Source organism: Balaenoptera physalus, assembly GCF_965194825.1.
Source record: "Balaenoptera physalus genome assembly, chromosome: 2".
In the NCBI taxonomy this organism is placed as follows: Eukaryota; Metazoa; Chordata; class Mammalia; order Artiodactyla; family Balaenopteridae; genus Balaenoptera; species Balaenoptera physalus.
The window spans coordinates 29127113-29142690 of NC_138883.1; the positions used below are offsets into that span (position 1 = coordinate 29127113).

Genomic DNA, 15578 nt, shown 5'->3' on the forward strand with positions numbered 1-15578 from the left:
ACAAGGCCATCGTGTGAGGTATCGCTCTGCACAAAGTTACCTGGCCAAGGGCCAGAGTAGGGTCTGAAACCAACCGATGTTATCCTCAAAAGTACTGTGCCCTACTCGAGGGCTGCAGTGTCTGAAGGAAGGGCCAGCAGAGGGGGAGCCCTCTTCCTAATTGACATACATGCTGTGTGTGCTGGCCAGACCCTGATATCAGATTCCCCAGGGAAATATTGCAAAGGGCAGGTCAAGGATGTCACTGGGAGGTTTCGCTTTTTCAAAGGGAGCGGTTTTCAATAGACAGTGGACACATCCTGTAGTGAACTGGGGGGATGAGCTATGCTTCTCTGCTGGCAAAGCTGGGAAACACTGGGCTTAGCTAGACAAGAGCTGTAAATTTGTCTTTTCCACATCCTGTACAAGTATCTCCTCCTCTTAGTCTTTCCTGTGACCTCATCCTTTTCTTTTTTCAACATTTTGTGATTTCCTCAAGTAAAGAATGTTGTTGCTATCTGTCTTCTAGTTTCCCTTGTGACTGGGAGACACCTTTTGGAGACTGACTTACTTTTAATTTCATCATTTTCCTGTGGCTCTACTTAGTTCAACAAAAGCAGCTATTAATAACCATTTTCAGAAATATATTTACTGGGACTTCGCTGGTGGCGCAGTGGTTAAGAACCCACCTGCCAATGCAGGGGACACAGGTTCGATCCCTTATCCAGGAAGATCCCACATGCCACAGGGCAACTAAGCCCAAGCGCCACAACTACTGAGCCTGCGCTCTAGAGCCCGCAAGCCACAACTACTGAGCCTGCGCACCAAGAGCCCGTGCTCCGCAACAAGAGAAGCCACCGCAATGAGAAGCCTGCGCACCGCATCGAAGAGTAGCCCCCACTCCTCGCTGCAACTAGAGAAAGCCCGCGCACAGCAACGAAGACCCAACACAGCCAAAAAAAATAAAGAAAAAGAAATGTATTTACTGACATAGAATAATGTTCTCAATATATCATCGAATAAGAAAAAAAAAGCAGACAAAATAAGTATTACGGTAGGATCCCATTTGGGAGATACATATGTGTGTGTCGATATGTATGTGTATTTCTGTCTATACATCCATCCATATATACGTACTACTGAAAAAAGTTTAGGAGTCTTTATGCCACAATATTTAACAGTGATCGTCTTTGGATGGTGGGATTCCAGGTGATTTTTATTTTCTTCTTTGCATATTTGCATGGTCTGGGTTTTCTACATTGTACATATCATTTGTGCAATTAAAAATATAGTGTTTTTTTTGAATTCCCTAGCAGTCCAGGGGTTAGGACTCCGTGCTTCCACTGCAGGGGCATGGATGGGTTCTATCCCTGGTTGGGGAACTAAGATCCCGCAAGCTGTGGGGCACGGCCAAAAAAAAAAGAAAAACATATATAGTGTTTTTTTTAAACAACAAACTTCACTCTCCCTAATTCATTTCATTTCTTCTGATCTCTAATCATTGCTTGCCTTGCTCTTATTTTTTTGAGTTGATATTATCTTTGTTTAATGAAAGAAATTTGACATTGAGATTATAGAAGTTACTAATTGTTCATCAGAGAAGCTGCTGTAGAAAAGAGGTTGAATAGAGCCAATCCCATGTTTAAATCTACATAGAATGATCTGAATCCTCTCAGAAAAGTTATCTCCCCCACCAAATCCCATTGTTAGATAGTTATACCTTTGGATAAGTCATTGCCTTTTTCATTCATTCTTTATTTAAAATTCAAATACACTGGGAAGGTGTATTAATTTGCCAGGGCTGCCATAACAAAGTACCACAGACTGGCTGACTTGAACAGCAGAAGTTTATTTTCAGACAACAATTTCTGGAGGCTAGAAGTCCAAGATCAAGGTGTTGGCAGGGCTGTTTTCTGGGGCCTCTCTCCTTGGCTTGTGGATGACTGCCTTCTCCCAGTCTTTATATGGTCTTCCCTCTGTACAATTCTGTGTTAAAATTTCTCCTTTTTATAAGAACATCAGTCATATTAGATTAGGGTCCATTCTTACAATCTCATTTTAACTGAATAACCTCTTTAAAGACCCTATCTTCAAATACAGTCACATTCTGAGGTACTGGGGGTTAGAACTTCAACACATGAATTTTGGGAGACACAATTTATCCCATAACAGAGGGGTGATATATACTAAGTCACAAATTCCTTTAAGCACTTTTCCTTTTTGAAGGAAGGATAACATGATAAGTTGTTGAAAGGGGGATAGGGAGAAAAAGAAATTAAAGAAAAAAGAAAAACAAATGTCCAGGGTAGTGGTTCTCAGCCCAAGATGATTTTGCCCCCCCTCCCTTCCAGGGGACATTTGGCAATATCAAGAGGCAGTTTTGGTTGTCACAACAGGGGAGATGCTACTGGCATCTAATGCGTAGAGGCCAGAGATGCTGCTAAACATCCTACAATGTGCAGTACAGCCCCACAACAAAGAATTATCCGGCCCTAAATGTACCAAGGTTGAGAAACCCTAGGATGAACTTTTGGATGACTTCATCAACATAAAAATATGAATATCTTTGATCCAGTAATACTGCTTCTAGGAATCTATCCTACAAAAATACTCACCCATGTGTACAAACATATATAGAGATAGAGAGATAGAGACAGCGATATATACAGATGCTCATTGCTTATCATTTCAAAATTGGAAATGACTCAAATGTCGACTAAGTTTCAAGAATTCTTGTTAAAAATAATAACTAGGAAAGATGTTGAAAATATATTGTAAACTGAAAAATCAAATTGCAGAACAATATATATGTTGTCCCTTTTTAAAAAAATCCATATACATTTATATATAGTTTCTTTAAAACCACATATGTTGTATTTGTGTGTGTGACTGCACAGTTGAATATCTGAAGTCAGAGGTTGCCTCTGGGGAATGGCATTATTGGCAATAGAAGAACTTTCATGTTTAACTTTATACATTTCTGAATAATTTTGCTTAAGACCTCAAGGATATAGGACTTTGCTTTGGTAAATGTGAGACAGATTACAGTCTAACTTGGAGACTACTGACTCACTAATTTGTAAAACTATTTTACCAAATTACTGTAAATTAGGGATCAACAAATTATAACTCTCAGGCCAAATCTGGCCTGACTCCTGTTTTTACACACCCTGTGGACTAAGAATGATTTTCATATTTTTAAATGGTTGAAAAAAATCAAAAGAAGAATAATATTTTCTGAAATAAAATTTGTACAAAACTCAAATTTCAGTGCCCACAGATAAATTTTATTGGAATACAACCACACTCATTCATTACAAACTGTCTGTGGCTACTCTCATACTACAATAGCAGAGCTGAGCAGTTTTGACACAGGCCATCAGGCCCACAAAGCCTAAAATATATACTATTAATATTTGGCCCTTCACAGAATTCTGCCAAGTCCTGCAGTACATCATGTAAGATGCTGTCTAGGATGTTGAACTTCCAACTCTTTTGCTCATGGACCCTCTAAAAGAATTGTGAAAAGCTATGTCACCTCTTCACCTTTTTTCATTGACATCAAACATTTTTTTAAGTTTAAATAGACACAGAGCGTCTAATTTCTAACATCTACATAGTCCAGCATTTATATATATTGATATTTTGAATTAAAACTGTTACATCACTTTAAAATGTATCCAACAAAATCTACAACAGTTTGATACCTACCATCATCCATTTAAAAAAATTATAAAATAAACAAGCTCTTCTTTGAAGTTGAAAATTTAATATCTTTCTTTAAGCTTACATTTCCATTTTGAAATAACTTCCAGACAGAATTTTATTCTAATATACTATATGTTTATGCTTGAAAATATTTTTCATCATCATAACACTGTCTGTAACAAAAATATGTATTTAAATTGAGGTTACAGTTATTTTCTCTTGTCATAGTCTGGGTTTTTCCTGGGATTCCCTGACCTCCTAAATGATTTTTTTTTTATTTGTATTCATTAAGTTTCATTCTTGTGCTGTATAGTTCTACGGGTTTTCACAAATGCATAATGCCATGTATCCACCATTTCAGTATCATGCAGAATAGTTTAACCACGCTAAAAATCTTCTGTGCTTCCTCTTTTCCATCCTCTCTTCCTCCCCGCAAACAACTGACAATCAATGATCTTATTATCTCTGTAGTTCTGCCTTTTCCAGAATGTCATATAATTAAAATCATACATATGTAGCCTTTTCAGGCTAACTTGTTTCACTTAGCAATGCATATTCAAGGAGGTTCACCCAAGTCTTTTGTGGCTTGAGAGCTTATTGTCTGTGAACAATATTTCATTGTATGGATGTACCACAGTTTGTTTTTCATTTCACCTACTGAAGGTTGATTCTAGTTTTTAATGATTATGAATAAAGTTGCTACAAACATTCATGTGCAGGTGAGACTTACTTTTTATTATGACTTCATTTTTCATTTCAAGTATAATATTCAAAGAATATAATACAAGTAATTGACAGAGAAATACATCTTGAAAGTCAAAATTAAAAGTTAAAATTAAAATGATATGGCCCATCACAATTGATTTATTCAATTTTTTAAGTAATGAAAAACAAGATAATAAATAATGTGTTGGTTCTTATTACTTAAATAGCAAAAGTACAATATAATATGTAGCTGAAATTGTAAGTTATTTGTGAAATAAGAAATATTATACAAGGCATGGTGTTCTTTCTGCATATATGTAAGTGGGCATATATCAAACTTTGGGGTTAGGCTTTTGAGATTAATTAAAGAATAGTCAAGTGTGGTTTGGCCAAAAAGTTCGTTCGGGTTTTTGTAGCATCTTATGGGAAAAACCTGAATGAACTTTTTGGCCGATCCAATATAAAAAATCAGAAATAATCCCATTAAATTCATTAGACATCATAATAAAATTTTTCCTATTTATTTAATGAAGGAGGAAGATATATACATACACAAGGGACTTCCCTGGCAGTCCAGTGGTTAAGACTCCATGCTTCCACTGCAGGAGGCACAGATTTCATCCCTTGTCGGGGAACTAAGATCCTGCATGCTACACAGCATGGCCCAAAAATAAATTAATTAAATTAAATTTTAAAAAAATTCACCATTTGTAGTACCACTACAGGTTTGCTCCCTGCAAATTCACAATTCTGATGTATTCTATTTTGCTTGATTCCTATCACAAAAGAAAAACATGGTGCATTTATTTATAATGCAGTTTTCCTGCACCGCCACATTCTGGTAAGGAGCTCCAAAGACTGCAAAAATTCCAAATTCAAACCTGGTCTTTTTGTCAATGTAGGTGATAGTATGTATTTTAGTTAACAGTCTGGGGACTTCCCTGATGGTCCAGTGGTTAAGACTCCGTGCTCCCAATGCAGGAATCCCCGGTTAGATCCCTGGTCAGGGAAATAGATCCCGCATGCCACAACTAAGACCCGGTGGGGCCAAGTCAATAAATATATATTTTTTTAAAAACACAGTTTGTTAACTTGATTTTTAAAAAATATTTATTTATTTATTTGGCCGCGCCCAGTCTTAGAAGATCCTGCCGCACGCGGGATCTTTTAGTTGCGGCATGCGGGATCTAGTTCCCTGGCCAGGGATCAAACCAGGTCCCCTGCATTGGGAGTCTTAGCCACTGGACCACCAGGGAAATCCCCACTAGCTTGATTTGTAACATTTAAATATTTAGACGTTTAGTAAATGGGATTCCATTTGTACTTTGGCCCTAAGCTAAGAATACATTTGGAAATGAGATAGATAACTCTCTTACTATTCCATAGAGTAACACAGAAACCTAGATTAACATTAGAACAGCCTAGATTCCTGGGAACACTTTAACCTAGGTACAAACTCAACCGTGGCCATCACTACTTTGGTTTATAAGGTGAAAAGAGAGCAGCGCTGTGTCCCCAGGGGCTGTTCACCCAGAGTGAATCCACCTTAGCACACATGAAGAATAAAGCTCTTTAGTCATTGCTACTGCAGTTCCCATAGCTGCTGCTACTACTACATATTAATAAAGACATAGGAAACACAGGCTAACCCCAAAGATCACCATGTGGAGGTCCAAGCCTTGGGTGAGAAATTCAGGCATATTCTCCACATTAGGCTGCTGACTGCAATCAAAAGAGGCAGGTCTTGGACTCGTAGATTCTATTCTCTTATTTATTATGGTAGTTCACAGAGCTATTCTGATAAAACCATGGCTGAAGAGGCTTTCTTTTTGGATCTGTCACATGAGACCACATTTTGCACACGCGCTCACATGTTAATATCTCTCTGCAGCCTGTGAGGCCCCGCACACCAAATCCCTGGTCACAGAGTCCAGTCCCGGGCCTAAACACAAGAAGCAGAGGTAATTCATCACTTGTCAAAGATCTACGCACTGCCCGGGAAAAAAGGATTGCGATGGGACCATTTGGATCTGACAACCAAGATCTCTAGCTAAGTAAAAACTCAAGTTTTTTCCAGGGTCATGTCCTCTTCCCCTAGAAGGAAAGGTAATTATTTCTAGGATGAGCCCTTCTCTTGCTCCAAGACACAGGCAGCCGTGGACCTAGTCACATTCTTCTCTTTAACTGATGTTGTGTAATCTCTTTGTCATTATATTTATAAAGAAAAATCTGTTTAACAGTAAACCTGGCTCTTTAATGTGCACCATTTACACAGAGGGTTAAAGAAAATTGACATCACATTAGGTGACAGTCCATATTTTTCCATAACCCAGAAAAGTCATATACTAAATATAGGTCAGAACTCCAAAGTTTACTAGAATAGAAATATTCAAAGACCCAGAATCTTTTGTAAGCTATACAAAGAGCCCTTTGAAACCCAAACTAGAATCCCATTAGTCTAGGAAAGAAAATCTTAAGTGATGTTTTCTATCTACAAGTCTAGTCTTGTTCTAGAGCAAGTTCTTTAACTGCAGCCCAGAAGGCAATAAGGAAGCCACGTCACTGGACTATTACAAGAAAACAGAGCTAGTACAATATTTTCCACCTTGTACTGCGTGGGTGGGTGTGAATACTTTTAGATCCCTAGGAAGCATTGCTGCAGTTTCACAAGGCTGATTAGCAATTCTCATGAGCCTCCTTAATGTTAATGTTACTTAATGCTTAAAAGATTATGGCATCATGGGAGAGTTACCAACTGTATCTGTATCCTAAGCTGGGATCCTGTAAGAGCACACAATACCCACAAAATTGCCATGGAAGAGGAAAGATCCAGAACTCATAGTAGTGTGCATCCAGCTTTCTTTCCTAAGTATTAATTGCTGTTTACACCCTAAATAGCTTTGGGACATTCATTGATTAAAATAAAGTCAATATGAATCGCTCTCTCCATTTTTCTCCCCCTAATCAGATCCTCTCTTCTGGTTGCACTGTTATGATCATAAATATAAAAAGCAGTAATTTCCACTATGAACACCTAGCAGCTATTGAACATGGGGGAAAAAAGAACTTTGGGGGATATCAGTTAAGTAAGTAAAAGAAAATCTTCCCTTTTCCTGACTCATGTAACCCATGTTTTTATTTATTAATTTACACACTTCATCCAAGTTAAATACTAATCCAAAAAGCACCATCACATACATCAAAATTATTTCCACATCTATCAAGTCTGAAGATTCTGAGATCTGGCTGCCATGAGACATTTGAGACAATAAATAATTCTGTATGAGTTCTTTCTCAGACCCTCTATCTTTGACTTTGTCATTTCATAATGAAAGGACTTTATTGTGCTCTCTGCATCACTGGCAGGAAGAAGAAGCCTGAACGGAACCCTTCAGTCAGTCAGCAAGGCCAAACAGAGGGTCTGTTAGGCCTTCGGCACTCTGGGAGATGTAGCAGAAGCAGCAGAAATGGCCCTTGTCTTTGAGGAGTGTACAAAGGGTTCTATAAAACACACATATAAGAACCTTTGAAAGACAGTATGCTTAATCTAGTAGGAATTGCGGGGTACACAGCAGATGTGTTGTAGGAGTCCAGGGGAGAAGGGCGCTGGAGTAGTCATGGGTCTCAGGGATAGCACGAGCCTTAGATAGAGTGAGGGGAGGAGGGAAGATCTTCCAGGTGGAGGGAAGGACAGGAGAAAAGCTGGAGGACGGAACTCGGCAGGACTCCACGACAGCTCCATTTTCCTCTTGTGTTTCCAAATCGGTTCACTTATTGCTTCACAATAAAGAAGCAGGTCATCCATTCTTCTTGCCCTTGTGCTTTCTAGCTGTATCTATTCATATTAATAAACTGTTATAATGACAAAATATTCCAGAGATCCTTACCTGTCCTACCAGACTGAGGCAGTTGTAGGAGAGTCTTCCCGCACAGAATGTTTCGGCTGTCTCCTTTCCATTGCTCCTCTTTCCATTTTTCGTCTCCTTTCTTCTGCCACAGACATTCGCTAACTCCACAGGTTGATTAGACAAGGGATTGCTGCCTATCCTACTTTAAAAGGAAGCTTCTGTTTGGCCCAGCTTGTGGGAGAAACACTATGCTGACCTTCTCTTGGTTGAGATCTAGAGAAATTTTCCATTTTTCAACAAAGATTCGTGTCCTTATTAGTTTACATAGTCCATCTAAGTTAGCATCCCTTAGTGAACTACATGAACAGAAATCTTCCTGACCAGACTAACAGCAAAGAGGGGGCGGTGGGTCAGAAGGAAAACACCTGCGTTAGAATTTATTCTCTCCCATCCCACAACCTCCCATTGGTTATCACTTAATCCTCCCACTCCATCGCATCCTTTCTGGAAGAGCTATACTGTCAGCAAATAGTTACCAAATGCATGTATTATATTTAGGCATCATGGCTGTACCAGGAAGTGTAAGACAGTTTTTCTGACTCTGAGGAGTTTGTTTTCTTACTGGATAAAAGGGGCTCATTTGTTGGAGGCAGCAGCATCAGGGCCTCTCAGAAGTCAAGAGTGAGCTGGATACTCTAACTTTTTTGAGACTTCAGCTATATTTTTAAAAACGAAGTGCCAAAATGAAATTTTAAAAAATACAGTAGGTTTTTAATGTATACACTTAAATTATTGCTTTTGACACAAAAAATTACAATGACTAACTTTTGAAACAATGTCAAAAATCTAAATGAACATGAATGTTCACAGCAATATTATTCATAATAGCCGAGAAATGGAAACAACCCAAATGTCCATCAACTGATGGATGGATAAATAAACTTTGGTGTATCCATACAATAAAATATTATTTGTCAATAAAAAGTAATGAAATGCTAGTCCATCGACAGATGAAAGGATAAAGAAAATGTGATTTTATATATATATATATATATATATATATATATATACATATACACACATATACATGTATACCCACATATACAATGGAAATACTACTCAGCCATAAAAAAGAATGAAATAATGCCTTCTGCAGCAACATGGGTGGACCTAGAGATTATCATACTAAGTGAAGTAAGTCAGACAGAGAAAGACAAATATTATATGATATCACTTATATGTAGAATCTAAAAAAATGATACAAATGAACTTATTTACAAAATAGAAATAGACTCACAGACGTTGAAAACAAACTTATGGTAACCAAAGGGGAAAAGGGGTGGGGAGGAATAAATTAGGAGTTTGGGATTAGCAGATACACACTACTACATACAAAATAGATAAACAACAAAGACCTACTGTATAGCACAGGGAACTATATTCAATATCTTGTAATAACCTATAATGGAAAAGAATCTGAAAAATAATATATAACTGAATCACTTTGCTGTATACATGAAACTAACACATTATAAATCAATATACTGAAGTACTGATAAATGCTACAACGTGGCTGAACCTTGAAAACACTATGCTAAGTGAAGGAAGCCAGTTACCAAAGATCACATATTGTATGACTTCATTTATATGAAATTTCCAGAATAGACAAATTTTTTTATTTGTCTGTTCCTTCTTAAACCAATCGTCTGTTGATGCACACTTGGGTTATTTCCATGTCTCGGCTATTGTAAATAGTGCTGCTATGAACATTGGAGCGCATGTGTCTTTTCAAATTGGAGTTTTCAACTTTCCCAGATACATGCCCAGGAGTGGAATTGCTGGATATATGGTAGCTCTATTTTTAGTTTTTTGAGGAACCTGCATACTGTTCTCCATAGTGGCTGCACCAATTTACATTCCCATGAACAGTGTAGGAGGGTTCCCTTTTCTCCTCACCCTCTCTAGCATTTGTTTTTCATAGACTTTTTCTTTTTTTAACATCTTTATATAGACTTTTTGATGATAGCCATTCTGATTGGTATGAGGTAATGCCCAATTGTGGTTTTGATTTGCATTTCTCTAACAATTAGTGGTGTTGAGCATTTTTTCATGTGCCTGTTGGCCATCTGAATGTCTTATTTGGAGAAATGTCTGTTTAGGTCTTCTGCCCATTTTTTGATTGGGTTTGGGGTTTTTTTGACACTGAGTTGTATAAGCTGTTTGTACACTTTGGATATTAACCTCTTGTCAATTGCATCATGTACAAATATTTTCTCCCAGTCCATAGGTTGTCTTTTAATTTTGTTGATAGTTTCCTTTGCTATGCAAAAGCTTATAAGTTTGATTAGGTCCCATTTGTTTATTTTTGCTTTTGTTTCCTTTGCCTTAGGAGACAGGTCCAAAAAAATATTGCTACGATTTAGGTCAGAGAATGTTTTGCCTATGTTCTCTTCTAGGAGTTTATGGTGTTATGTCTTATATTTAGGTATTTTAACCATTTTGAGTTTATTTTTGTATATGGTGTGAGGGAGTGTTCTAATTTCATTATTTTACATGTAGCTGTCCAGCTTTTCCAACACCACTTGCTAAAGAGACTCTCTTTTCTCCGTTGTATATTCTTGCCTCCTTTGCAGTAGATTACAGAATATCAAATTTATGTAAACAGAAAGTAGATTAGTGATTGCTTAGGGCTGAGAGAGGTGGGAATGGGGGAGGGAGAGTTGGAGAGGGGAATAGGAATTGACTGTTAATGGGGTTTCTTTTGGGGGAACAGATATGTTCTAAAATTAGATTGTGGTGATGATTGTTCAACCTTGTGAATATAATGAAAAAACATTGCATCATACACTTTAAGTGGGTAAATTGTATAGTATGTTAATTGTATCTCAATTCAGCTGTTTTTTTTTTTTTTTAACTTGTATTCACTGTCATGAGCTTGACAGTTTCTAAATACTTGAAGCTTTTCTGATGAGATTGGTGGGGATGTGAATGCGTGGGATTTTTTTTTTAATTAATTAATTAATTAATTATTTATTTTTGGCTATGTTAGGTCTTCGTTTCTGTGTGAGGGCTTTCTCTAGTTGCGGCAAGCGGGGGCCACTCTTCATCGCGGTGCGCGGGCCTCTCACTATCGTGGCCTCTCTTGTTGCGGAGCACAGGCTCCAGATGCGCAGGCTCAGTAGTTGTGGCTCACGGGCCCAGTTGCTCCGCGGCATGTGGGATCTTCCCAGACCAGGGCTCGAACCCATGTCCCCTGCATTGGCAGGCAGATTCTCAACCACTGCGCCACCAGGGAAGCCCAATTCAGCTGTTTTTAAAAAATCTAAATCGAAAGGCTTATTGTGACTGTGAAAGGCCCACAAGTGTAGGATGCTGTGCAGTGTGGAGTAGTGAACAGAACACTGGCTTTGGAAGTCAACATGCTTGAGTCCAAATATTTTGCTGCTTATTAATTATGCGACCTTAGGTGAGTGACTTAAATTCTCTGAGATTTTTTTTTTTTTAAATAAATTTATTTTATTTGTTTATTTTTGGCTTCATTGGGTCTTCGTTGTTGCGTGTGGGCTTTCTCTAGTTGCGGCAAGTGAGGGCTACTCTTCGTTGTGGTGCGTGGGCTTCTCATTGCAGTGTCTTCTCTTGTTGTGGAGCATGGGCTCTAGGTGTACAGGCTTCAGTAGTTGTGGCACATGGGCTCAGTAGTTGTGGCTTGCAGGCTCTAGAGTGCAGGCTCAGTAGTTGTGGCACACGGGCTTAGTTACCCCACGGCATGTGGGATCTTCCTGGACCAGGGCTCGAACCTGTGTCCCCTGAATTGGTAGGCAGATTATTAACCACTGTGCCACCAGGGAAGCCCTGAGATTTCTTTTATTCACTGTAAAATGGTGACAATAATTCCTACTTCATAGGACTGGGTTTTTTTTTTTTTAAACATTGATTCAAAAAAATATTTATTAAAGAGTTATTACACTCCAGGAACTGTTCTAGGTTCTGGGATACCGCAGTGACCAGGATAGTCAAGGCTCTCTACATTATAACTCATGCAAAAAAATCTAGAGTTTTACATGAAACTTGTCCACTGTAAAACATTGGCAATTACTTTAAAAATATTAAAAACACTGAAAACTAACACTGTGCAAAATACATCTGTGAGCCAAATTTTGCCCTTGGGCTGAGAGTTTGTCATCCCTGATATAGGCTTTTCAGATGGTGAGTTTCTAGGCTATTGCTCACTTGGCTGAACCTCAGCACCCTCAGCCTGTTCCCATGTGCTGCCCAGCATCAACCAAAGAAAAATTCCTCATAAAATTCAGGGAAATCGTCCTAGCAAGTAATTGAGTTAGGCAGTGGCCTGGATCTCACCCATCTCTATAAGATGCTGCAGGCTTCCTCAATGATCCAATGAGGCACCATTCATTTTCCATGCCTGGGCTGAGCTGGCACTTTCTACAGGGTAGGTTTGGAAGGCACTTGTGCTTCCCATGCCTTTCAAAATCATCTGTCCTCTGAGAATCTCTTTGGGAGGCCAATTTAGGACACAGTCTCAGATGTTAGGATTTAGCCCTTTCATTCTTCTTTATCTGCTGATACCTGTCACCTCAATTGTTTTTGGCCAAACATATAAGTGTGCACTAGTTGTATAGGAGGCTGTTTCCTGGAACTCAATAATGGTTAATTAATCTGTTTTAGTTCTCTAACATATCCCAGATCTCAGAAAAGAAAAAAAAAGCTTTAAATATATCTTGTAGCTATTCAATTCAGAGTCAAACAAATTTACATTGCTCATTTATCCATCAACAGAGCAGCAGAGTTTAAAGCTCTGGGAAGAGGGATTCTATAGAGAGAATTCAGGAAGTCAGTGCCTTCATTAGGCCATATTACCCTCTCAACACCAAAATGCTGTTTGGAGTACTTCACCCCATAGGGTCATGGAATTCTCCAGTGCCTCTGAGTTTGAGACTTTCACAGGCAGAAGCTAAGTGGAGCACATCAGACTTCCAAAAGCCTCTACCAAGACAATGTGATACCATACCTTTGATAAAGGAGGCAAGAATATACAGTGGAGAAAAGACAGCCTCTTCAATAAGTGGTGCTGGGAAAACTGGACAGCTACAAGTAAAAGAATGAAATTAGAACACTCCCTAACACCATACACAAAAATAAACTCAAAATGGATTAAAGACCTAAATGTAAGGCCAGACACTATCAAACTCTTAGAGGAAACATAGGCAGAACACTCTTGACATAAATCACAGCAAGATCCTTTTTGACCCACCTCCTAGAGAAATGGAAATAAAGACAAAAATAAACAAATGGGACCTAATGAAACTTAAAAGCTTTTGCACAGCAAAGGAAACCATAAACAAGATGAAAAGACAACCCTCAGAATGGGAGAAAATATCTGCAAATGAAGCAACTGACAAAGGATTAATCTCCAAAATTTACAAGCAGCTCATGCAGCTCAATATCAAAAAAATAAACAACCCAATCCAAAAATGGGCAGAAGGCCTAAATAGACATTTCTCCAAAGAAGATATACAGATTGCCAACAAACACATGAAAGAATGCTCAACATCACTAATCATTAGAGAAATGCAAATCAAAACTACAATGAGATATCATCTCACACCGGTCAGAATGGCCATCATCAAAAAATCTACAAACAATAAATGCTGGAGAGGGTGTGGAGAAAAGGGAACCCTCTTCCACTGTTGGTGGGAATGTAAATTGATACAGCCACTAGGGAGAACAGTATGGATGTTCCTTAAAAAACTAAAAATAGAACTACCATACGACCCAGCAATCCCAATACTGGGCATATACCCTGAGAAAACCATAATTCAAAAAGAGTCATGTACCACAATGTTCACTGCAGCTCTATATACAATGGCCAGGACATGGAAGCAACCTAAGTGTCCATCAACAGATGAATAGATAAAGAAGATGTGGCACATATATACAATGGAATATTACTCAGCCATGAAAAGAAACGAAATTGAATTATTTGTAGTGAGGTGGATGGACCTAGAGTCTGTCATACAGAGTGAAGTAAGTCAGAAAGAGAAAAACAAATACCGTATGCTAACACATATATATGGAATCTAAAAGACAAAACAAAAAAATGGTCATGAAGAACCTAGGAGCAAGACGGGAATAAAGACTCAGACCTACTAGAGAATGGACTTGAGGATACGGGGAGGGGGAAGGGTAAGCTGTGACAAAGTGGGAGAGTGGCATGGACATGTACACACTACCAAATGTAAAATAGATAGCTAGTGGGAAGCAGCCGCATAGCACAGGGAGATCAGCTCGGTGCTTTGTGACCACCCAGAGGGGTGGGATAGGGAGGGTGGGAGGGAGACGCAACAGGGAGGAGATATGGGGATATATGTATAAGTATAGTTGATTCATTTTGTTATAAAGCAGAAACTAACACACCATTGTAAAGCAATTATACTCCAATAAAGATGTTAAAAAAAAAAAAAGACAATGTGATATAGAGAAAAATGGCAGAGTCACGTTCAAACTCCCTTCTGCTATGAATAACTATGTGACTCTGTGAAAAGTACTTTATCATTCTGAGTTTTACTTCCAATCATTTGTAAAATGGGAAGAATGATAATTATCTCACGGGTCTTTTGCAGTGGTTCTCAACCAGGTTGCACATTAACATTGCTTTTTAAAATGTGGCAGCCTGGGACTTCCCTGGTGGTCCAGTGATTGAGATTTCACCTTCCATTGCAGAGGGTGCAGGTTTGATCCATGGTTGGGGATCTAAGATCCCACATGCCTCACAGCCAAAAAAAAAAAACTAAAACATAAGACAGAAGTGGGCTTCTCTGGTGGCGCAGTGGTTAAGAATCCACCTGCCAATGCAGGGGACACGGGTTTGAGCCCTGGTCTGGGAAGATTCCACATGCCATGGAGCAACTAAGCCCGTGCACCACAACTACTGAGCCTGAGCTCTAGAGCCCACAAGCCACAGCTACTGAACCCACATGCCACAACTACTGAAGCCTGCGCGCCCAGAGCCCGTGCTCCACAACAAGAGAAGCCACGACAATGAGAAGCCCGGGCACCGCAACAAAGAGTAGCTCCCGCTCACCACAACTAGAGGAAACCCACGCACAGCAACGAAGACCCAGCACAGCCAAAAAAAAAAAAAAAAAAAAACAGAAACAAATTCAATAAAGATTTTAAAAATGGTCCACATCAAAAAAATTTTTTTTTAATTAAAAAAAAAAATGTGGCAGCCTGTTCTACAAATTAAGTCAGAATCTCTGAGGGTGAGATCCAGATAGCAGTAGATTATATAAGCTCTGTAGATTATTCTAATATACA

The 15578-nt window shown here is 38.7% G+C and overlaps 1 protein-coding gene across 1 annotated transcript in view; it reads left to right on the plus strand.

Annotated features, from left to right (window-relative positions):
* HEATR4 (HEAT repeat containing 4) overlaps nt 1-15578 on the plus strand; it is a 231879-nt gene that overhangs the window by 79986 nt on the left and 136315 nt on the right. Inside the window, exon 17 of the mRNA XM_082451584.1 lies at nt 6284-11913. Within this exon, the coding sequence (XP_082307710.1) occupies nt 6284-6442 (159 nt within the window). The 3' untranslated portion in view covers nt 6443-11913. The remainder of the gene's footprint in view (nt 1-6283; nt 11914-15578) is intronic.